The sequence below is a fragment of the Brugia malayi genome (genome assembly GCF_000002995.4).
Source record: "Brugia malayi strain FR3 genome assembly, contig: Bm_v4_ChrX_scaffold_001, whole genome shotgun sequence".
Lineage (NCBI taxonomy): Eukaryota > Metazoa > Nematoda > Chromadorea > Rhabditida > Onchocercidae > Brugia > Brugia malayi.
The window spans coordinates 5,911,946-5,935,424 of NW_025062479.1; the positions used below are offsets into that span (position 1 = coordinate 5,911,946).

The 23,479-nt window shown below is 33.8% G+C and overlaps 6 protein-coding genes across 6 annotated transcripts; 1 reads left to right on the plus strand and 5 right to left on the minus strand.

Annotated features, from left to right (window-relative positions):
* Positions 1–1,586: 1,586 nt before the first annotated feature.
* Positions 1,587–2,017, minus strand: Bm13432 (Uncharacterized protein; the record flags this gene model as incomplete). Its single annotated transcript, XM_043073791.1, has 2 exons — positions 1,587–1,726; positions 1,930–2,017. The coding sequence occupies 2 exons, from the start codon at positions 2,015–2,017 to the stop codon at positions 1,587–1,589; spliced, it is 228 nt and encodes a 75-aa protein (XP_042929725.1).
* A 1,032-nt stretch (positions 2,018–3,049) lies between these two features.
* Positions 3,050–4,644, minus strand: Bma-szy-2 (Uncharacterized protein; the record flags this gene model as incomplete). The annotated part of the gene is made up of 4 exons (XM_001899186.2): positions 3,050–3,156; positions 3,528–3,754; positions 4,260–4,357; positions 4,555–4,644. 4 exons carry the CDS (start codon positions 4,642–4,644, stop codon positions 3,050–3,052), a joined length of 522 nt encoding a protein of 173 aa, XP_001899221.1.
* Positions 4,645–7,993: 3,349 nt separating this feature from the next.
* Positions 7,994–10,465, minus strand: Bma-hpo-5 (Uncharacterized protein; the record flags this gene model as incomplete). The annotated part of the gene is made up of 7 exons (XM_001899185.2): positions 7,994–8,299; positions 8,731–8,826; positions 8,953–9,225; positions 9,438–9,728; positions 9,826–9,966; positions 10,114–10,284; positions 10,391–10,465. The coding sequence occupies 7 exons, from the start codon at positions 10,463–10,465 to the stop codon at positions 7,994–7,996; spliced, it is 1,353 nt and encodes a 450-aa protein (XP_001899220.2).
* A 1,730-nt stretch (positions 10,466–12,195) lies between these two features.
* Positions 12,196–14,419, minus strand: Bma-tsp-12 (Uncharacterized protein; the record flags this gene model as incomplete). The annotated part of the gene is made up of 6 exons (XM_001899184.2): positions 12,196–12,273; positions 12,492–12,602; positions 12,788–13,033; positions 13,430–13,614; positions 13,874–14,081; positions 14,330–14,419. 6 exons carry the CDS (start codon positions 14,417–14,419, stop codon positions 12,196–12,198), a joined length of 918 nt encoding a protein of 305 aa, XP_001899219.2.
* A 395-nt stretch (positions 14,420–14,814) lies between these two features.
* Positions 14,815–16,113, minus strand: Bma-rpl-33.2 (Uncharacterized protein; the record flags this gene model as incomplete). Its single annotated transcript, XM_001899183.2, has 4 exons — positions 14,815–14,838; positions 15,090–15,276; positions 15,635–15,745; positions 16,064–16,113. 4 exons carry the CDS (start codon positions 16,111–16,113, stop codon positions 14,815–14,817), a joined length of 372 nt encoding a protein of 123 aa, XP_001899218.1.
* A 5,571-nt stretch (positions 16,114–21,684) lies between these two features.
* Bm1264 (Uncharacterized protein) lies at positions 21,685–22,243 on the plus strand (the record flags this gene model as incomplete). The annotated part of the gene is made up of 2 exons (XM_043073792.1): positions 21,685–21,754; positions 22,173–22,243. The coding sequence occupies 2 exons, from the start codon at positions 21,685–21,687 to the stop codon at positions 22,241–22,243; spliced, it is 141 nt and encodes a 46-aa protein (XP_042929726.1).
* Positions 22,244–23,479: the final 1,236 nt, after the last annotated feature.

Sequence of the window (23,479 nt, forward strand, 5' to 3'; positions counted from 1 at the left end):
TATTGCTGAATTCATCTCTTTCAGTAATATTTCGTATTTTTCTTTGTTCAAATTGGTGTTCGGATGCATTGCTGAGTATAGTTGGGAATAGTATGCAGTTACTATTCAATATTCACCATCCTTGTAGAATTGTTGTTCTTACTCGAGGAGTTCTTATTCGCATATTCTGTTTTAAATTTTTTATGTTGAGGAGGCAGAACTTTCAAGATTTTGCTATTTGAGTTATTAGTGCAACTGTACAATGCAGATATGAGTTATATTGAATCAGCTAAATGTGTATTTTCACTATTGCAGTTGTAAATTCGTATTATCTTAATTTTACTTCATAGTGTTCAAGTAAATTTTCTTATATATCCGTTGTTATCTGAAAGGAAATGAACAGGTTTCACAAGATTACAATTCGAGGCGGATTCTGAAAATCCTAAATTTAGATGAGAATTCCATTGTCCATCTTCGTGAAATTGTTCCTGAACTTTGATTCATTTCATAGCTTTTGGGACTTTTTCTTGTAAATGAATTACCGGAATCTGTATTTTGACTTAACAAACAATCAAAATCTGGACTGTATATTCAAACTTGCACAATATACGGTCGAGACCGTTATAGTATTGATTTTTGTCGTAGTTCTACTTGAGAATCCTGAGACTTCTTGGTGAACATCTCCGACTTGAAATATTATCTTTAGAACGTTTTATTAATGTAATCATTTATTTTCAACTTTGAAAAAGCCTATGGTTTCGGAACTTTATGAGAGAAAATAGTGAATGCTCTACAGAAGAGGAAATGAATGTTTGCAGGGACGGCGAGTATTATATTGTATGAACTATGAGTTGTGGTTAGCACAGACGGAACTTATGTTTTGATTGCACATGCACTTCACTTTTTTGCAGAGAAAGAATCGTTTAGCACATCAGTCATATGAACTGTATTGATATATTTGGTTATTTTTCGAGTTCAAACAAAACCATTTTTTATCTAATGTAAATCAACTTTCACTTTTGTAGCTAGATCCTGTCTATACGGGATATTTGTATGGAAACAGTGTTGTTTTTAACTCTGTTTAGGTGCCATAAACAGTTTGTGGTAATGGAGTTACATAAATACATTGAATTGCCGTAAAAGTTGCAAGTCATCCTGGGTGGTATGGAAAGGCATGTACTACTACATGAGATGCTCAATAGTGATTATGCATACAGAACGAGAATGACTTAAGACGATTTATCTTTAGTTTGGGAAGTGGTTGAGAGTACCTAAAAAATGTTCAAATAGTTCGTTCACCAAATTTTTGCTTTGAACGAAATAAACAAATTTTTAGTACAGAGAATTATTTAGTTAATTGTCCATGAGAGTTTTTATTGTGGGAAGCTAACTGGTATTGGATGGTTTAGTCAATCTTTTATAGAGATAACGCTGAAATGATCACGTAAATGCAAGGATTGTATCAGGTCAAATATTCGGAAATTGTTTGAATACAGCGTTTCAAAATACGGCATGCCATAGAAGTTTAACATTGCTGAAACTGGTTTTGCGATCGCATCTTAATGACAGCACTGTATTGCAACCGAATTATACATTGATCAGTTTTGTTATCCATACACCATATACAGTTTACGAATTGCAGAATCACCACATTCGTACCGTTCAACGGCACGTGTGGAAATTATTCCCGAAGCGAAGCAAACTTCCACCAGAAAGCAAGGCAAGAAACTTTCATAGAACTCGTGATCTGAAGATTTCTTGCCAGAATTTCTGCATTATATTGTATTAATTAAATATATACTTTAACAAACCCCATCTCAAGGCAACCTTCAATTGATTTTGTTTAAAAACTCTTCTGTCCAATCCGCATAAAGTACAACTACCGAATAACACAATAAGTGTTAATCATCTGAACAAACACAATAATTCATTGATATAAACAGTGGATACCCCGGTTGCTACTTCTGTTGTCTTGGGTAAACAATATACGTGCGACGCGTATAAATACCAACGACCATAGCTTTAACGAAATCAACATCAGATAACCTATGCCCACCTCAAGATACACAGCCTTCTAGTTGTAAATTTGTAAATTAAATAGCACCGGAAAAAGACACTGAGGTAAAACAATAGAGCTTGACTATCTTGATACATAATAGTGAGTTCTCAGGAATTTCATCCAGTTAGAAAATTTCTCTTGTGACAGATGAATCCCTAAGCTATTAGAGTTAAGGTGATGCACGAAGTCTAAAAACTTGCCAAGCAAAAAAGAAACCTTTATAATTATCAGACACTGCTAAAAATAAGAACTGATATTCTTACGTGATGAAACAGAACCCGGCGAAAAAAAAAAAAAAAAAAAAAAAAAAAAAACAGCACTGCTTACATTTTTATCATACATATATGAATCGACGTATTGAGTTTACTACATCGTACCGACCAAATATATGCTAAACGTCTATTTATACGAAAGAAAAGAAACGGACGGAATTACCCTGAGGAACTTATGAATTATCCAAAGAACTACAATTATCATTGTAGTTTAATTATGATCAGTATGCAAAACCGACTTTCTCCTTGACAATTACTGAATCTTCACTATGAAATAATCCAACTGCAGTTGACTTAGCTGACCAATAAAGTTCATCTGATATTTGAACAACGTATCAATTACTAACGAATCTGACATAAACGGTAAAGAATGACACAGCTGCAAATAAGATTAGGTGATGTGCCAACAAATTCACTAAAGAATAGACGCACTTGACCACTAGCAAATAAAATCATATAAAAAAGTTAAATAAAAATCAGGACACGAATTTCCTTTAATATTTCTCCTTAATTCCAATTTGCTTCGATTTCTTTTTTTTTTTTTTTTTTTTTTTGAATTTCTGCTCCTTAAAATTTAAAATGCAACCGAGGAGATATCAAAAACTTTAAAGCAAATTCTTGAATTAAAACAATGAATTAACAAAGTGCAAACATCAAAATCAGAAAACATCAGCCAACTGCATAAGGATATTTCCGGAGAAATTCTGAGAAAAATTGAACAGGTTTCCGAATAACAAATCTATTCCATGCTTTCTTCATCCTTTGCTAACAGTTCTTTTGCTCGTAACAATGCGGCACCTTCGTTGTAATGCATCCTTCTCTTTTTTTCGAATTCACACTTATGGGCTGAAAGCGAAACAAAATTATAAACAAAAGCTGCACTCATTTTATTTCAAAATATACCTTCAAAGACTGAACCAGACATCTCTCTCACAGTAACCACTAGAAAAGAACTACGCTTCAATTTAAATACCATTTGTAATCAACGTTTCTGGAACTTGAACAAAAATTCGAGAGTGTTGTTGCTCGAGAATCTTGAATTAAAGAATAACAGTAAAGAATTAACAGCAAACACGGCAAATTCTTTACTGTTCTAATGAGATCCAGAATTTAACCATAACTGTCATAAGTAAAGCTTTCAAAGACAATCCATTTTATCCAGAATGATGACAGAACACAACTGACAAACGGTTAATAACAACAAGAAATCAACATACCAATCTGCTCAGGAGTAAGTTCAACCTCGCTCTCATCATCTGGTAAAATTTTTCCGAGACAAGTTGGCGGAATAGATGTGCCAGCTTCAATGCTTTCAGCTAATTTCACTGGATCAACTCCAACCAAAGAAACTCGGCGAGGTGCCTTTGTAACGTGATTGTCTGTATCATCTTCGCTATCGCTATATCCATGATATGGAGTCTTCGGTTCTTCAATCTTCATATGCCTAAAACATGCAACGAAAGACGGTCAATAAATCAAAAAACCTAAACAGTTTCAATCTGGAAGATGACACTAAAAATGTATTAGTAAAAAGCACATTTTCCAGCACTAAACTATGATTTATAGGATGTTCGAAAAACCACGACTAGAGAGAATAAATCTGAAAAGAAATGATAACACACATTGGATTTAGCAAGCATCTGAAAAATTCTGAAAAAATTTGAAAAACTCAAATAATAAGCATTAAGCAAGCAGTACTATACCACAGCGAACAAGATTAGAACATGAGTACTGTTCAAAATAGCAATCTTAGCACCTTATTCTTTGGTGATACACATAACCTGCTGTTAACACTATTTGTTTTGATGGAAATGTGATATTCTGATAATTTTTAAGAGACCAAAAAAGCTGGTGTATTTCTAATAAATTAACTAAATACAAGTAAAACATTCAGGAACAAGATCTTATTTCTCTTTCGAAACTGTCGAGAACAAGAAAAAATTACAAACCCATATTCTTTATCAATTGGATGATGCGTTGCGATAATGTTCATTTCATCGAAGTGGGCTCGATCTTCAGCAATACGCTTGCTTTCTTCCGCTGATGGCTGCTTTGCAAAAAATATAATTTTGAAAATCGTATACGAGAAAAACCATCTCCATCCCACAATGTTAAATGACCAAAGGAATTTTAAGAACAAATCGGTTTTAAAAATGAAACCAAGAAGTGGAAACAGACACGATGTATATCCAAATACCGATGCATTATACCGTAGCAGCAGGTATTTTTAAAAAAAAAAAGAACCTTGAGAATGGACTTTTTCGGTTTTAATTTCAAATACTCGCTTGGATCAAGCAAATGTGCTTCACCAGAAACTTCCTGACCATTATTCATGATAGAGCTAAAACAAAAAGGTTCGGAAAATGCTAATGGATGACGGAACGGACAACAGCAAAAAAAGTATTGGAGGAAAAGAGATCAGTGTCAGTAGTACGCATTTTAAGCCAACTGATTTACTGAGTAGAGAAATTTTTGCTGCTTCACCAAAGAATAAGCTGTTGAAAAAAAATGTTATTTTCAAGTTCTTCATCTCTGATTTCTTCATTTTTCTAAATTATTGAAAACTGAAGTTCCGGATGTTAAAATTGCAAAACGAAACAAGGTATTAACTGAACTGTTTAAAACAAAAATCTTAGCAAAGCCTTTTTTTCGCAATTTCTCACATATCTAAAACATTTCAAAAAGCTGACTTTGGCCCACGATGGGTAACGCTCGACTGGAAGTAGAAGTAATCAACAGAAAATTTGTCTCCTCAATCTCATGGAAGTTTTCAAGAGATATGATGCCTAAAAATTAGTAATAATAAACGGTGAGTAACTCTCCAGTATCGTAGAAAAAAGACAAAGTGATAAGATGGAGCAGCTGCAAGTAATCAATTCAACAAAGCGATAACTGCCACTAAAGATAAGAAAGCTAGGCCTATTTTCTCATTCTTCTTAAGTGCTCCATCAGCTTCCTCCTAACCTGTAAAAGACAAAAAAAAAAAATTGTCAAAGCAAACCATACAAGCTGAAAATGACCTAACCCTACACCCGACGCAGATCTGGAAGTTCATGGTGAATGCCGCCAAACCATTCAGCTCACTTACCCGTATTCCTCGGTAGACCACTGCTCTGAAACGTCTCAAACCAAATGAATGGCCTAACTGCTAACTGCCTTAAAATGTTAGAAGTTGATCCATTGACAACAGCGATGTCGATGGTCATTCGACAGTGACATGGTTTGAACTAAACCTTTTTTTACACATTTCAGTTTCACGAAAACCGCTAGGTATGATCCACGGCTTAATACATTGGAGCCAGTTCCAGAAAGGAAGCACAAAGAACCAAGAAACTCAACCCACCGATCCAGCCTACAGTGAGTCGAACTGCAAACTTTCTAAACCAAAAAGTTGACGCACTCCGGAAACATTGCTTTAAATCCTGGGTCTTATATGATATGGGCTTCTTTTCTTTCCTTACAAAAGGGAAACCAGGCTTTTCATTTGGAGACTGAACTTTTATTTAGAAATCCGGATCTTCAAAATACGACTTCCGACACATTAGTTCCTTTTAAGGGTTACTGTAAACGTCCAGGAAACTTATTGAAAAAAAACTTCAGTAAAAATGAAGAATCTTAGGAATATATTAACAATATAAACGAAACATAACTTTTACAGCCAAGTCAGACTGACTAAGAGCCCAGCTAAACGAAGTCCAACCTATTCTCCAAAATAAGTCATTAGAACAGGCTCCATTCTAAATCCCTGGATAAGAAGAACTGGTGTTTTAAAAAAAAAAAAAAACCTTGAGAATGGACTTTTTCAATTTTAATTTCAAATACTCGCTTAGACCAAGTAAATCTGCTTCACCAAAAACTTCCTGACCATTATTTATTATGCAGTTAAAAGAAAAAGATCCGGAAAATTCAGGTGGATGACGGAACGTACAATAGCAAATAAAGTATTGGAAGATCTCCCTTAATATAACTACTAACAAACAGCATTACATCATCTATTCAAATGGTTATTTGCTTGGAAGAGAAATAGTGTCACAAGTATATACATGTTAAGCAATTTAAGTTGGTGGGTAGAGAGACTTTTCCTAGCTCACGAAACCACTAATGCTTCCTTGAACATAAAACGCAGATGTAGCCTTGACTGTCAGGACAATCATCAATAATGAGTTGTCATCCTCGTTGCAAAGTGCAAGAACCAATCTAACTATTTTGAAGAAAATTCGGTTGCTGTTGTTAGGATAGTAAGGAACAATTCCTCTTTTACGGATACTGTAAAAAAATGTGTAATCAGTCGTGAAAAAAAGAGAACCATCCCAATACTGATAAATATAACAAGACTACCGATATATGGAACAGAATTTGGGATCTTGAAAATTCTTATTTTTAATGCTTATGTTGATCTGACTGCTCTCTATTGAATGAATGAAATTTTCAAATTTGTGAGCTAAAACCTACAAGAAACACAACGAAATGTTCACGCATTAAGAAATATAGGAAATAGATATATACATACGGAAATTACTAACCTATCTAAATTGCTCTCCAATATTTTGCATCTACCTGTTTGATATGAAGAATCTTTACTGAAAAGCCATATTCATTCTGTAATTTCAACTAAATAAGTTGGATATTAAAATCCACTCAACCGCTCAAAGTGAAACCCTTTATAAAACTTCTAAATAATATCTACAGCTAGCGAAAGTTAGTCGCTTTAACACTGAAGAGCATCACCTAATCTTCCTGGCAGGAACGAAAAAAGGCAGAGGGAGCTACTATAAACCGACCTGACTAGCTTAACTATGAAAACTTAACTACTTTCGAACTATTTTCAAATTAAATCTACATCCTTTCTAAATTTTACACCAGCTATTAATGTATCACCAACTACTTATTTTATCTTTTCACCTCTTGAAGGAATAGCAAAAAAAAAAAAAAAAAACGAATGAACACTATTTCATTTATTACTTTCAAAATTCATTTCTCTTGGTCACAAAAAACAAGGGAATTTTTTCACATGATAACCAATTTAGAATACAAATTCCGTTACTTCCAAAGTATGAAGGGATGATGAGAACTGGAATGCATTGGGCATGCAAATTAGAAGTAGAAATTTTGTAGAAATTTTGCACTGAGTCAACGGTAACGATTGAAAAGTTTAGTTGACTAAGCTTTTCTGAATGCAAAACCTATCTTTACCCATCCAGTATCTACTTAAAGCCAAAAGTGAACCAAATAACGGTAAAAGCGTTGGTAAGAATAATGGCAGATAGATTGCAAATTTCTGATCATTCGGGAAGTACAACAACGAGAGCAAACTTTTGTCATTCAAAGCACTTTCAGCCAATGCTCGACCTTTAGCAACCGATGCAACTTCAATGTGGCCGGTTTTCTCAACTGTTGTAAGAACTTGAGAAATAAGCTCAACCGCCAGATTAGTTTTACTTGCCACCTAAAAGTTTATTATAATTATTTGTATCAAAGCTACTGACATAATAAAAAATAACGATAAACTTTGACCAAGTAGTTCAACATTTTTGGTTTGCTCTTGTGCGAAGAAATGGGCTAAAGTGCAGAATAAAGCTGCTGTCTTCTTTGATTATTCCCCTTCAGCACAAGACCGTTTGAAGAACACTTTTAAAAAATAGTCTAATTTTTTAAGAATATAATCATTTCATTCCGGAAAAAATCATTTGTAACATATCTCTTCATTTATGACAATGTTATCAATCTGTGAGATTAATTTGTGAATCGCAGCAATTGACGAGATCCCACTTATCGAACAATCGATAAATGACCGTAATTTAATGCGTTTAATTTCCCATTTTGCCACTGGTAATGATAATCGATCAAATGATACTGGTAAGTCTGTATCAAGGCCAAAAAGAACACGCATAGCAGCAACCACTGATTGATTGAGAGCTAAGCGTTTTTCGCCACCATAGGAAAGTAAAGCGCCCCAGGAAGCTACAATCACACCATTGCTCTCATCACCCTGAAAAACTTAACCTTATTTTTCATTATCAGTTTGTCGAAAAGATTTGCAAAAAACCCTATCCCTAATAAGCTTATGATTAAAAAGTGCAAACCATCTTGTCTCAGGTCAAATATATTTCCGCTGCAGGATTATAGATCCTCAGTAATTATTCTTTTATAAAGCTGTAAGAAAAAAAAAGTTCCTACTTTTTATGAAAATGGTTATAGGACTGTCCTCTTTTCAGCAGTGATTTAAATAAACAAAAAAAGTAAAATCGAACATCAGCATGAATGGAGAGTACAAAAATAGACGGTTAAAAGGCTTTAATGGATATAGTCATTTTCATAACAAGTTGGAGAACTGTGTCAAATATGTTGCACTAAGCAAAACGTTTAGAGATCAATCCCGATAAGAACTGCCTGAAAAATGCAAAATAAAAAAATATATACCATGTAATCAAGAAGAGTAATTGGATGAGGTGCATCCAGTACTACTAATTTCATAACTGGAACAGATGACTCAACAGTACTGGTCTCCTGTTCGATCTATAAATCATAGCACCAACATTACACCAAAAAAAAAGTCAAAACACTTTTTGATTATGAAAGTTACAAAAATTTCTAGACCTGCAAATAATCTTTCGATTTTGATGAATTAGCAAAATTTCTTACAGCAGTAACTATTTGTGATATGTCATCCATTCGAATGCTATTTCTTTCTTGCATATTTTTTTTTAGCCATGCGGTCAAGTCAAAATCCCAGAGATGTTCTGAACTGATAACCAAGTCTGACACTTCGGCCAATTTTGTGGCAAATCGACGTGCATGCAAAATAATATTCTCCGCTGAATAATATTCGTTGCTCTCATTATAACCAGCGTGTAAGAATATTACTTGCACAATATATCGAGCACTTAAAGCGACTGAATCCCAAATCAAGCGTTTCTGCAGAAATAGGACAAGGAAACATGCAATAGAAAACAACTAAAATTTCTACCAAAAAAATTTTATGGAGGTTATATATATAGGTTATATAAGTTATATATATAGCTTGTCTAGCATTTCCTTCATTAGTAACAACATACATTTACTTCCCACTTAAATGCACAATTTAATTCGAATTTAAAACGGACAGAAACCATGATATAAAAGTTAACCTGCTGACTTGATGATAAAGTAACAACTTCCGACGATAGTATTCGCTGCCTCAGATCACGTTTTACAATTGCTGAAAGATGACCGGTATCCAAAAGAACATCTGTTATGGCTGCAAACATACGTTGCGCAACCTTCGATTCATCTTGATGGTTAAGGATAAACGACCACTGGTCATCGAAATAGGTTGTATATCCAGAATATGGCCATACTGTCTCATTAATTATTGCAATATGCACTCCAAACAAATCACTCTTCTCCGTATTAATTGTTGAAACGAATCCCAAAGCATCCTGAATAAATCTACCTAACAAACAGATTAAAACATTTATGAATTTAAAGCAACGAATACAGCTGTAAAGTAAATAACACAAAAAAAACAAAACAAACCATATCTTCGTGATTCAACCTAAATATGAAGCGCAGTTGATCGATTTTTGGAAGCTTAGAAAGTTCATTCAGAAGTAGACCAATTGCACGGTCAACATGAGATTTCATAGATGAATATGAGCTAGCTATTGATATATAAACCTGTGTTACAACATATTAACGCTTTTGAGAACAACTGTCTCATATTGATTTTACTAAACAAAAGATTTTCGAATGAAATGAGTCTAAAGTAAAGGTACTACTAAAATTTGTAAAAAGGTGGAAAACATATAAACTCAAAAAACGTACTGGCAAGGTGATTTGCTGGTTAGGAGGAAAAGTACGAAATGGTACTCGGTATGTTGAAGTTGTTTGCCACCATAATGGTAAGCCAAATATGAGCATAATAACAATAAATGTAAGTGCAGAAATCCTTCGGAAAGGTAATTCTGCGCGTTCTTCAGCAGTAAGCATCAGAAGCTAAATATTTTACAATAATCAATATTTGATTTGATTTTGAAAATTAAATACTCATACAATTACCTCGCTAATTAAAGAAAATTTGCAAACATTAAAGCGAATATACCTTTCTAATGCGCTCTTCCTTTCTTTCTTGATAAAAATCATGTACTGGATAAACGTTAACATCACCAATGGTCATTCCGTTTTCTGCCACTTATAAATGAGGGATTTAATTAACTGCTTTCAAACTTACAATCGCACTATGAGCCTGAAAACGACATCCAAAAAGGCAAAACTGAAATAGCAATTCGTACATTATTTTAATCGAGCGAGAGAAATCGAACCCATGAATACAACTAGAATTGTAATCTTGGTGTACAGATATCAATGGAAATAATATGAAGCATAAGGGTCAAAGATTCACAAAGAATGGATTCTTGAAGTCCAATGACATTTCGAAACTGTCATTTATCATTTATACTTTTTTACTCTAAAAAACAAACTCCCTAAAAATGGTGGGGAATTACGTGCTCCTCTTTTGCTTCACTGGTCTTCCTTTCTTAAATGACGTTCCAAAACCATAAATTAAAAAACCGTTCTTAGATACTTTGAATTGCACTTACATCAAGGATTTCTAATTTGTTTATGATGCATAGTCTTGACTCGAATCAACAATAAATCAGAAAGTATTTATCTAAACCGACGGTATTACATTCCAGACTAACTATATATTTCGCTCTTCAAAAAGAATTCATAAAGACCCTCAATACATTAGGCAGTCCTTACCTAAACACTAAAAGTTGTGTGATGTGTAATGCTTAGCTTGGAAAGCCTTCATTTACTCACGGTACTTACCCATTTAAATCGTCGAAATGTAAAAAACATACTACCTTGCGGAGGTTGATTTTCAGAGTGAAATGGACTTCATATAAGGCTTATGCGACTTCATCTTGAGCAGATATGTTAACTAGCACTGTTATCATTCTCAAAAGTCAATGTTCGAACTTTTAGGACTGTATACGTTACAACAGAGAACGACAAACTTTTCGAAATATCGTTCTTTTGACTGACAGACACCTGAAATATGCTTGGACACAGAATAAACGCAGCCAAATTTATTGAAAGTCAGCGTTAAAACAATGTACATATTATATAATAGCATGCAATGGCAAAATGTTACATAAATGTAAAAAAAAAACTGTAGTAATTCGACAGGATGTCCTGCTTGAATATATATGTGGTGAAGAAAACGGCGACTAATTATTTTCAACAATAAACACACGAACAAAAATAAACTCAAATCTCGATGATATGAATCTTGATAAACGAAATATTTCGTGAATGAATATCACGCATGCATATTCAACAGAATTTTGTTAGAAGACTGCATTTTTTAAATCTGTGCTATCTGCTCCGATATTAACTAACGCTTGTACAGCTCTCAATCGATAAACTATTTAAAAAGTAATATCTAAAAAGTAATACCCACAGAATACGGTATGAAATGATTTAACATATGTACTTTTACAAATATAGAGTGTTGAACTAATTTTATGCTACTACTGATAACTCACCAAGACTTGTTTTTCTGCATAACAAATAAATCAACACTGACCCTAGTTACATATGCTTTGGAATATAAGGTCGAGAAAACTTTTTTTGAATCGACTGCATAAATTTTACCAATAAGTATGAAAGGAGTAAGGAATGTAAGACAGTAAAAGCTACCAAATCTAGGAAGAAAGAAAACAACGATTTAATGCTAAGCTTTTATATTTTAATGCTAAGCTCAGCGTGACAACAGAATGTAAACAAAAAACCAAACACTGACAAACATTAACAATATCACTTTGTCAGAAGCTTATGATAAATCACAACCATTAACATATTTTGGACATTTCATGTCAAATGTATTATTCGCTTTTGATTTCATCTACCGGTATACCACCTTGCACGTTGTGCAAAGATATCGCTACGAAGATTTTGAGCAAACAGTATACCCAGAATCTAAAGAGGTATTGCAAAATCTGACTACAAAATCAACGAATATTATATGCAAAGAAAGAGGCAAAAATCTTCCCCTAGATTTAAACAGTGCAATAGGTTTGTATTTGTGATGTGCAGACAAGAGAAAGCAAATCTCCGACGGATTTATCACATTAACTGTAAATTATTTGATTTAATTCACTCATCTCTTCGACAAAATCAAGAAACACGAAACTTACTTGAATAACTGCGACAAGAACCACTGCAATGGCAACGTAAGTCATATTCTGTGACAAGTAATTTTCAATTTTCGGTGTACATCCTTCACTATGTATCGTGTCACTTAAACCCTGCATACAGATACATACTTATAATCAGAACACATAATACATCAAAATTTTAAAAAACTGCACTAGTTAACAGTTCTTCTCACACTGATTATATTAGTTAACTTCTAGCTTCTAAATAAATATTATAACACTGAAAGGCGGAAATTTTCGGACTATTTGAAAACCTAAGAAAATATACAAATTACCTCTTTGAAAAGTCTAGCACCATGGCCACAAAAGAAATTAATGGGACCACCATCTAAACCACGCATCTTTTTACAGCACGAATACGGTACGCCACCAGCTTCAGGTGACGAAAATTGTTGTGATGATTTATTGAAATATATATTCATGTCCCAATCATTTGGTGATCTCATACCACAACATTTGAAATAGATTTGCACCCAGTCAATGAGGGCTTGCAGATCTGGATCATCTCGATACATTATAACCTGAAATTTACTGGCAAACTTCCACGCTTAGTCTAATCTAATGTTCTTATATCTAGAAAGAATGTATGAATATTCTCTAACTGGAATAAGAATATTATAGTTTGTAAACTCATCTAAATGCTCATTAAATCTTATTCATTACAGCGACACGAAATAGATGTAACATTATATATGAAATTCATTACTAAGCCTTACGAATTTCGATGTAATTCTTATTAGTTTAGAACAGCTAAAAAAGTATTGGATTAGTAATAAAAATAAAATAATAATAAAAAAAAAAAAGAACATGACTTCTAAGAACCAACTTCTTCACAGTTGTACTTTTTTGTTAACTGAAGGGCAGCTAACGTTACAATAATTAAGCACAAAAAATACAAACGACTGCGTTAAATATACCGTGTCATCCAATCTTGTAAAAAATTCTTGAGTGATCCAGTCTTTAGAAGCAAACACCAAAACAATTAAAGCCATCTCAGCCAATAAAAGAAGACCGATAATCGTTGAGTATAAAGCCAAAAAACATGTATTTTCTCTTAAGGCCCCAACACAACCACTGAAACCGATTAAGAATATGAGACCACCTGAAATATTTTAAATCTTCGACAGAACTTATTTAATAACTGCATAACTGAAATAAGAACTTTAATGGCAAAAAGGAAGAGATGCTAGCGGTTTTTTTTATGTCTTTTATTTAATGAGTTTTGGTATAGAGTTTGACAGATCCAACAAAACCGGCTTATTTTTCAGCATCTTGACAGGAAATAAAAACACTGAAACTAAAGTTTGTGAAACGGTAGCACAAAATCTAAAACAATGCATTGAAGGAAACCTATTTCCTACCAGCAAAAATAAGAAATATAGCTGGATCAAGATAAAATCTTGATGCCTTATTCAGATGAGAATATGCACTGTTCTTCTCAAAATGAGCCCAAACACCAACTGCGAGAAGCGCAAAACCAATAATCCAGAACAAAACGTTAAACCCAAAAATTGTGTATTTGACACAACAACTGATTTCAGACGTGTTATAATGTTGAACGAGCATTAACTGCAAACAATGACAAACATATTACAGTATCTTCGCAAACCGAACAAAATTCGGTGAAGCCATCCTATAAAATAGTTTGGAATGTATATGCAGGTATAATAATGTTTCTTTGTGATACTAACAAACATTTCTACACCAATACTGTACAGCAAATCCTATGACGCCCATCCTCCCATCCTTGAAAAATCACATCAAAAAAGTAATTATTAAACGCCTAATTTCCCAACACAGAAATATTACGAACGAACTTGATGGCGACTCATCATCGCGCCAGAATGATGGTGATGGGCGCTTAAACTAACTGGTCGATTTCTAGTCGTTCTTTGCACTGGAGCCATACTCTATCAAATATACACTTCGTATCTAGTTCGCTTAAGCCTGAACTGAAAACCCAGGCGATAAATCTATCTATAAGACCATGGTAATTTGTAAAATAATAAAGAACGAACAGCCTCTATCAGACTAATTTCCTAATCGCATGAACGATCAACGAAACTTTTTGTAAATCTTATAGAACAAAGTGCAGGGATTTGTACCACAGAGATAAACATATACGTTTCTGTGTAAGAATCAAAAAAGGAATAAAATCCACCTGATTAGAAACAAAATAATATATGTATGTGCAACGGTAATATGTAATCCAGAGAGTCAAAAATCAAAAATTTATTTTTTCTGATAACTGAACAGGAAATAACAGCAATCAAAATTGAGTTTATGCTTCTTCAGCTCTTTTTCAAATATTTGAAGGATACAGCATCTAAAAATAATTATAGGATAAAGTGAGAAAATGGAAAAAATGAAGTCAGTGCTAACACTGAAAAAAATATTTGCTTCCAACGACGAATAAACTTGTTTCAAATGATTCGGTAGTATTATAGCTCTGGCTATACGTCAAGCACCTGACATTTCAAAACTTGCACATTTGATAATCACAGAACATTCTTGCGAAACAATACTGGTTCTATACTGACCAGAAACAGCAGCTTTTAAAAATCCTCTAAGCCTTACCACGCGCACACGCTTGCCCATCGCTTGTGGTGGGAGATTTCTTCGGAATTTTGCTTTCACTGTACCTGCATTGCCATGTACTCGAGTTATTCTACCCCAGATTGCTCGTACGCGACTTGGTGTTTTTCCATGCACTCTTGTTTTTTTATGTGCTTTATAAACATAGAGAACCCTTTTTCCAACATACCTGAAAATAATACTCCAGAACAATTGCTGAAATGGCCAAAATTTTGGATTTACTATTTAAGATCAGCTTCCAATTAGAGATCCTAAACCTCTACCGGATTCTAAACGAAGATTTATTAAATTACATAAGAATAACAAAGTCACGATACTATAACAACAAAAGCGAAGCTCTCTTGTCATTCAATAAAAGTAATTCTCGATAAAGAAAAAGCTGCATCTAGTGTTTACATTACCCAGTTATTACATTCCCTGCAGTGCAACAAAATATCCAAGTTTGGTTCCAGCGGAACACACGGAAGGGAATTACAGTAATTTCATGTCATAAAATAAAGATACTGTGAGTGCAGAGAGAAACAAACCACTGGGCATCCTGCTTGTTGTAAACTCCTTCCAGTTTTAGAAGTGATGTATGTTCACGCTGATTTCGTTGCGAACGTTTATAGCCAACAAATACTGCTTTCACGTACAACCTGTCATAACAACAATAAAAAACATTAAAAGTGGTTCTCAGAAATGCAATGCTTGGTGAAACTTAATAATTAAATGAGATACTTCATATTTCTTACACATCATCAATAATTTTATGAATATCCAAACTAATTTATCTTGGGTAGTAGTACTTCCAACAGTACTGAATTCCAGTTGTCAGTGCATTACTGATAAGTGAAGTCTTTCATACTTATAGTGAATGATAGAGTATATATCAGAGAGATCTAGTTTAAAGGATAAAAAGCCGCCAATAAAAGAAACCTTAAGTTAATTTATTAAAGAAACATATAGAAAGATACCTGCCAGCAGGTTTGGGCCCTTGTTGTCTAACTGTCTGATCTTCGCTCATTTTCCTTTCAGTAATCCAGGCTATACCACTCCTAATGGAATAATAAATCAACTTTTTAAAACATATATCAATCAAGACTAACAAATAAATCCGTACCAACCCATCATCCGAAATACAACCCACAACACGTGCGGCATAAGAACGAAGCGGAGAGTGATTAACCGCGAAATATAGACTGGGCCCGACTAGTGCTAAGAGAACTATTTGCCCATGCGGAAAGTGGATCTTGTTAAAATGTAGTAGTATATAGTCCGATACGACAGATGACTGCTATCACCACCATCTCCTTATCGTCCTATTAAGAATATCAATCTTTCCAAAACAATAGGATTATTTTCATAGTGACCCTTTCTTTGCAGTCTACTTACACTGCTTTGGATATGTGGTCTGTTGGTGAAGTATGGGGTGGGAAGCTCAAAGTAGGCTCTGCTCAGATTTTTAGGGGGGGGGGGGGGGGAGAATCCAAAGACTGGTTGAACCTGACAGTAAGTGGTGTGCCAGTTTCCGTCGTCATTGGGATTTAATTTTCATGATTTATGAGGGTAAGGAAGTAACATAAACAATTATGGGAGGGTTTTTTGAAAACACCGGGTCGTATCACTGTGTTAGTTTTAACAGAATAAGTTTACATAAATATTCTTGTAATACTCAGCTATATTTTAATAATCGTAATAACCAAGTTATCAGCTGACAAAACCAGAACATAACTGAACATGACAAATTTTGTTTTGCGGTAAAATACTGTAGTTCCGAGGTCTTGTCTGTTGTTTCAACTCCAGTTACATGTGGTTTGCTTGTACTGTAATTATAAAAAGCGATTTGGATATTCGTTTACAGAGTTAAATATGAATTGATTAATGCTATATTTTGAAACACAACAACCTCGAGCAGTTTATTTTGCAAAATTCCCTTCTGCTGTCTAATGTTCAGCGCAGGAAACCATGGTGATCTGTGGTAACCAGAGACTCAAAATTTGTATGGATAAATAAGTTTAAAATTGAATAGTGTATTGGACAAATTTTAAACTATCGTTTGTATTCTAAACTATCCCGGAAGTCCCTGCAGACTATCATATTCTGAGCCTCAAATTTTTACGAATTGTAAAATCTAAGCCGGAAACGAGCTAACAATGCGGCCTGTTTAGATGCAATTCACAGCCAAAATTCAGAAATTCAACAACTGGCCAATCAACGCACACAAAATATCATCTTCACTGCCATTGACATTAAATCACTACCAGATGCGCGTGTTTCGTTTCACATACATGAAATCAGTTCCGGTTTCGAAAGTGAAGAGTAAGCTTTAACAAAAAGGAACTTCCTGCCAATGCAGTATCTCAGAACGGCCTTAATTACAATCATTCTGCCTCTCATTTATTGGTTTTGCAGCGAACATTATCCGTCGCTCTTTCCTTCTCCTATTTCCTTTGCTTCTTATTCACCGTTTCGATGATTCACACAAGACTTGTTTTCGAAAAGGATTCTGATTTCATTCCGTCTCTTCTTGCCTTTTCTTTTTACCTGGGTTCAATCCGTTTAAAGAAACAGGATGACTACAGCGCAGCATGAAAACATTTACATTTGACACCAGTTTTCTGGTAATCAACGATGATCCACTTATTCGAACATCTCCGAGTTATCACTGTAATCACTGGTTATACCATAAAGGTGTGTGGTAACCGTAAAGAGTGAGGTTAAACAGAAGTTAAGTAGAGCTGAAGAAGTCGAAAATTCATGTTAAGTGCTGGAATTGGCACTGAACAGTACAATTGCTAGATCTGGCTAAACACAGGCAATGCAATATGACTGTCGTGTCATTTTAACCAGTAGTTTATTATAAAAACAATAGCATTTGCTGACTGGATAAATTGTTTAACTTATTTATGAAGGGATTTCTAATTTCTTAATTGTGCTACAAAGTTTTTTAATTATTGACGAGACAATAGCGTTATTAAAAATCTAGTTTAATAGATTCCGACTACACATGGTGGTTATAAATATTTGCATGATCAGTTTTTTTTTGTGCATTAAGATCACTTAATGTAGTGCCTTACACTGTAATGCCATTCAATGAATTACTGAATAGAAATGTTGCAAATTTTAGCCGTACCGAAACTGTCTCTTAAAAATGAATTTAAAACTGCTTTATAAAAGACAAACAATCTATTTCTTCTAAAATTAAAAATCTCTTGTAATTCACATGGTTGCGAATTTACGAGAAGTTAAATAAAGCATATTGATTGTGGGGCATCCCTGATTGTGGGACAAAGATATCAATAGTAGAGTATGGGGATAGATATCTGGCTAATAAGCTAAGTTGTGGTTATCATCGTTGTCTTCGCCAGTTTCTGGATCTCTTCTCAGAACCGTGAATCCCATGAGTACATCAACGAACTAACAAAGACACAAAATGTGACCGCTGGGATCATTTCTCAGTGCAGCACTGCATTTCAATTTCCGAAACACCAAAAATTGCCGAGAATCTCATTCAGATCTGTCATTGAAGATGAGCAGAAAGGATGGATACGGACAGACATAGATCCATACACATATATTCATTCTTCTTGAGAGGCGTACTGAATTCAATTGCCAACTTCCAAACCAAATCGTCAATCCATCAAATGCATCAGTTTAGTTCTACTTTTCGAGTATTTCAGAATTTACTCCCAATGGATTACAGGAAGCAAAACAATTGAAATGAATTGTTGAATATTGAGCGGTTGAAAGTTCCAAAATGCTCCTGTCCTTCATAGCTTTTTAGTATACTCCAGTTGAAACTGAAATTTAACTCTTACAGTTAAAAAAAGGATTAATTTGAAATACAAACTATATTAAATGTCAAAAGAGCCAACGTTCTAAATCAAATATTTACATTTGCCACACTTTAGTAACTCTTTTCTGCTATTGCCCTCACCTTTTGCTTTCGCCTTTCGGTTGACGTCTTCTACAATATATTGAAATATGAAGTGTGCTACTAGTTTAGCTCTTGAAATTACTGACTGGCATCGTTGATAGAAAGTGCCATTCACAGTTATTAATTAAGCTTTTTCATTAGCAACATGCAATCTAGTAATTTAAAAGTTGTCGTGAACGAGTTTTTGCACGTTGGAACTGTTTCAATGGATTCAATCGGGGATTACAACCCCTTGACCACCATATCAGAACAATTTCAACAAGATACGCAAGAATCGAATTATACAATATGACTGCCGCTTAGTGATACATGTATCTTGATTTATGATGCCAGATTCGTTTTTAGAGTGAAAAGTATGACCAGATTTAGTATTATATAAGCATTATATTTAGACTTTAGCGATACAGCTGAATATCTTTCCCAAATAATATCGAGTATAACAAGTGATATCAGACCATTCAAGAGTGGATTGATCGGATGGGTTATGAGTTTCTTTTTCTTTAAGTATCACAATAAAAAGCATAAGGCAATTATTCGCGTGAATGAACCTGCTGCTGTAATGGACAGAAAGAAATGCTCAGTTTACTACCGATACTGCAACGGACGGTTATGGTGAGTTCATTCGTGCTTAAAACATCAATTTCGGTTAAATTTATTCCAAGCTGCTAATTTGGCACATACATTCACATCCCATCAAACGGTTCCAGAACATGCACAATTATGTGTTGTATGAATCTGCTATTTCTGTAGCTGCCCAATCAAACAGCAGTGAGTCATGATTTGATGGAAAAAAAGATAAGCGTGGTAAAGCTGGGATAGATTTCTCCTTCCTATTCTAGGCTATCCTCTAATTCCACCGATAAAACTATTATATAAGATAGGAAGAGTCACAATTGCACATCTCCCCTTATTTGATTCATTCATTTCTGTCACTTTCAACTATGAAATGCATTAATCTGACATTAAAGCCATCTCTTTCTCATAAATTTTAGGATCTATATAACTGTTCTCTGCAACAATGTTCTTTAGATTAAATTTGAAGCTGTATTCTTTTTAAATAATAATATGTACGAGGTGCATGAAGTTTGGTGAACGAATAATTATACCAGTATATTGATTATATTAAACAGTATATCCTGTGAATATTCTTTCCGTAATCACTGGCTTTGCTTGATCTAGTTAAATTGAAAAAGCAAATTTTTGTAAGAGTAAGGGAAAGAAACTAAAAAGAGAAATTTTGCAAGTTTTTTGGAATTGTTAGTAGTGATAATAATAAATTATTTTTTGCGAAAAAGGACAGTATGAAATAGGATGACAGGTTAAAAACAATTTAAAAAACAGATAATCGTTCATGGCCAAATGTTCAACTAAGTTTTTAAAGAATGCCAATGGTCTACCATTAATTTTGCATTTGAAGGCTTCAACAAAGAAGGCGTCAAAGATCACTACTCACCAATAGTGCCTGCAAGGAAATGAATCTAGTTAAGACACATTGACTGATTTTCCCTTCTAGTGTCATTTTCAACTTCAACTTTTTGATTTTTAATAAAGATCTAACTTTTTAAAGGGATTATTCATTTAAAGGTCGCAGTAATAAGACCAATGAGTTTAAGGTATTGTCCTGTTGTTAGTCTTTCAATGAATAAAATGCTATAAACATGATTTACCAAAAATAACATATATTAAATTCATCCTTTCATGGAAAACAGGGGATGACGAAGTCCTGATCGCATCATTATTCAAATTCGGCTTCTAATTTTTGGTTATTTCCTTTTTAAGATACAAAATTTGATGACTGTGGTATTTTCCACTTACTCTATTGGCCCAGCAGGGTCAATACGACAATGAATTTCTATTGATGAAAATTTATAAACAAATCAAGTATATTTACAATTTTTTCGAAATAGAACTTTTAAGGCATTTTGAAGTCTTAAACTTTTCTCTTGAAACTGCATTGAACAATAAAAACTCTTTGTGCTTACAACTTCATTGCTTTTCGATTCCTTAATTCTAACGGACATTTACTATGAAATATATATTTAAGTGATGGGATTTGTAAAATTTTAAATCAGATTGAAATAAACTCAATATCTCTCGTATCACAAGTGTTGCAGTGAATCGGATGCATGCTGGTGTTTGTTTATATATCTCTACAAAATTCGTAACAGAAACTTTTCCGTAACAAATATTAAATCTATTCGAAGAGCTGTATTTACAGAAAATATCGGCTGTTCTATTTTTCGAAAGTTTTCAAATTTTCCTTACTTTAAAAATAACATTTGCTGAAAAGCTTACATTCTCTCGCCGCAGTCAAAGTAAAGTATATAAAGTATATCGCAAGAGACTTTAAATAGAATTTATATTTGCGGCTTTTTATTATTTCATATTCTTATGATGCTTGCTTGCTTGTTCATTTGTACTATGTAAGCATTTCATCTACTTTTTTTATTGAATTGGTTTAATCACGAAACTGCTGATAATCAGTGCTGTGTAATGTTATAAAAGAATAGAATGAAACTGATTCTGTGTGAAAACACGAATAAAAGCATTTTTGCTCGTTAAGTTGATCATGATATGTGATAAGATCGCTTTACCTGATTAAACTGCAATTTAAATCGAGAATTCTAAATACATGAAACAAATTTTCATGGCTTCCACATGGACAATGCCGACCGAGCTGCTTTCTCCTGCATCAACATACATAAGAAAGCATTGCCAAAGCAAACAGGTTAATCGAAGTTAATCGAAAATGATTTGTAAAAAGGTGATATGTTTGCTGATGGGTCAGTACAAATGGAAGGGTCCAATTCTCAAAAGTTAATTTTGGTATAACAGCCTTTAACTTGAAAAGAAATCTTTTATTTGAATAACTGCTCCAAAAAGTTTCGGAAATATGCTTTTTTTGGAAGCATTTGAAAAAAAATATGGTTAGATAAATATGAAGGTCTTTCATCGTGATTTATTTTAATAATTTGAAAAAAAAATGTATGGGGAAGTACAAGGACCTTGTCCAGTAATGCTTACCGGATGGTTGAATAAAAGAGTTTAACAAGAACAGAAAAAGGACAGAATGAGTGGAAATTTTACAGTAAATATTGGTAATTACGTGGATAATCAATGGATATTCACTGATGTTTATATTTCAGTTGTGGGTGTCATCGAGGGCGGACTCCATGTGCACTTCGTGCCAAAGGCGGATTATAACATTCAGCAATAGTTTGGAACGATCGTCACGATCAACTAACTACTCCTTTTCTCATTAGAAAGCCTGATCATTTTTTTCATCAAAGAACTAATTTTTCGAAATTGAGAGAAGCAATGAATAAAGAACGATTTTCGACGTGGGCCGCTTCTTTGTCATTTCATTTTTTGAAAGCTAGTCCGTTTTTCAGTACCATTCAGCTTTACATTAAAAGTGAATGGTTAATTGGCGATATTCCTCTAGTAAATAGAAAGGCTGACAGGAACCTGAGACATGTTATAAACTGGAGACATTTGACACAATTCCGGTTTACTGTGTTGTTCTAACTGATATGAAATTGAGTTCCATCCATTAATATGGTCTGACAGGCACTTTTAAATCGCTTACTGTAAACAAATTCTATAAAGTCAAGTCAGAAATCAGTAACACAACCGGCATAACTTTCATTGGACACAAGTCACTAACGGCTATTAATAATAATGGAAAATAATATTATATGTAAAAACCCGTACCCAATAGCAAGCAGGCTCAAAATTTACCCAGTTCTAGAATGATCAGTCCCACTCATAGCTATTAGGCTTTCTTAATTTTTAAATTCACGCTGATTTTATTTCAAAGTTTTCCTTTTTTCTCACTTCTTTCCTATCTTAGTCGACGTTTCTAACTCCGATGATTATTTGAATAATAGTCGGTTATGTCATTATATTAATAACTAAAGTAGTGAATTACCCAGACACAATGTCCCATAAAATTTGATTTAACGTGGCAGTGAAAAGATTTTTTAGGTTTTCAGTCTCAGAAGTACTACTAAGTGCTTTTTTTTTTTTTTGAATTTTTTTTTCTGAGCTAGAAGACGTCCGAAATTTTAAATAGCACAAGTGCTTTGGTAAAATATGGATAGTCTGACAGCATCTAGCTTTTAGAGAGTCAGATTAAAAAAGAAAAAATGATTACAGCTCTTAATACGATTAAAATTCTTTGTTCTAATACGATTAAATTGCAGTTCCTATGTGATAATCGAACATACGTAAGCTAACGCAAACAGAACATTTACTTTTCATTCATTTTTTACACTTATTATTTGTTGTAAATTAAGATTGCAGTGTGGCATGTAAAGTGATCGATGAATATATATAGTGAGTGTATCACACCCATTTTTCAACTTCTGGCAATTCAAATACCAAAACAGCATGCGATAGGAATACAATCTACGCAAGCACTTAAACCATTTTGAAAATAATAATTCATGGC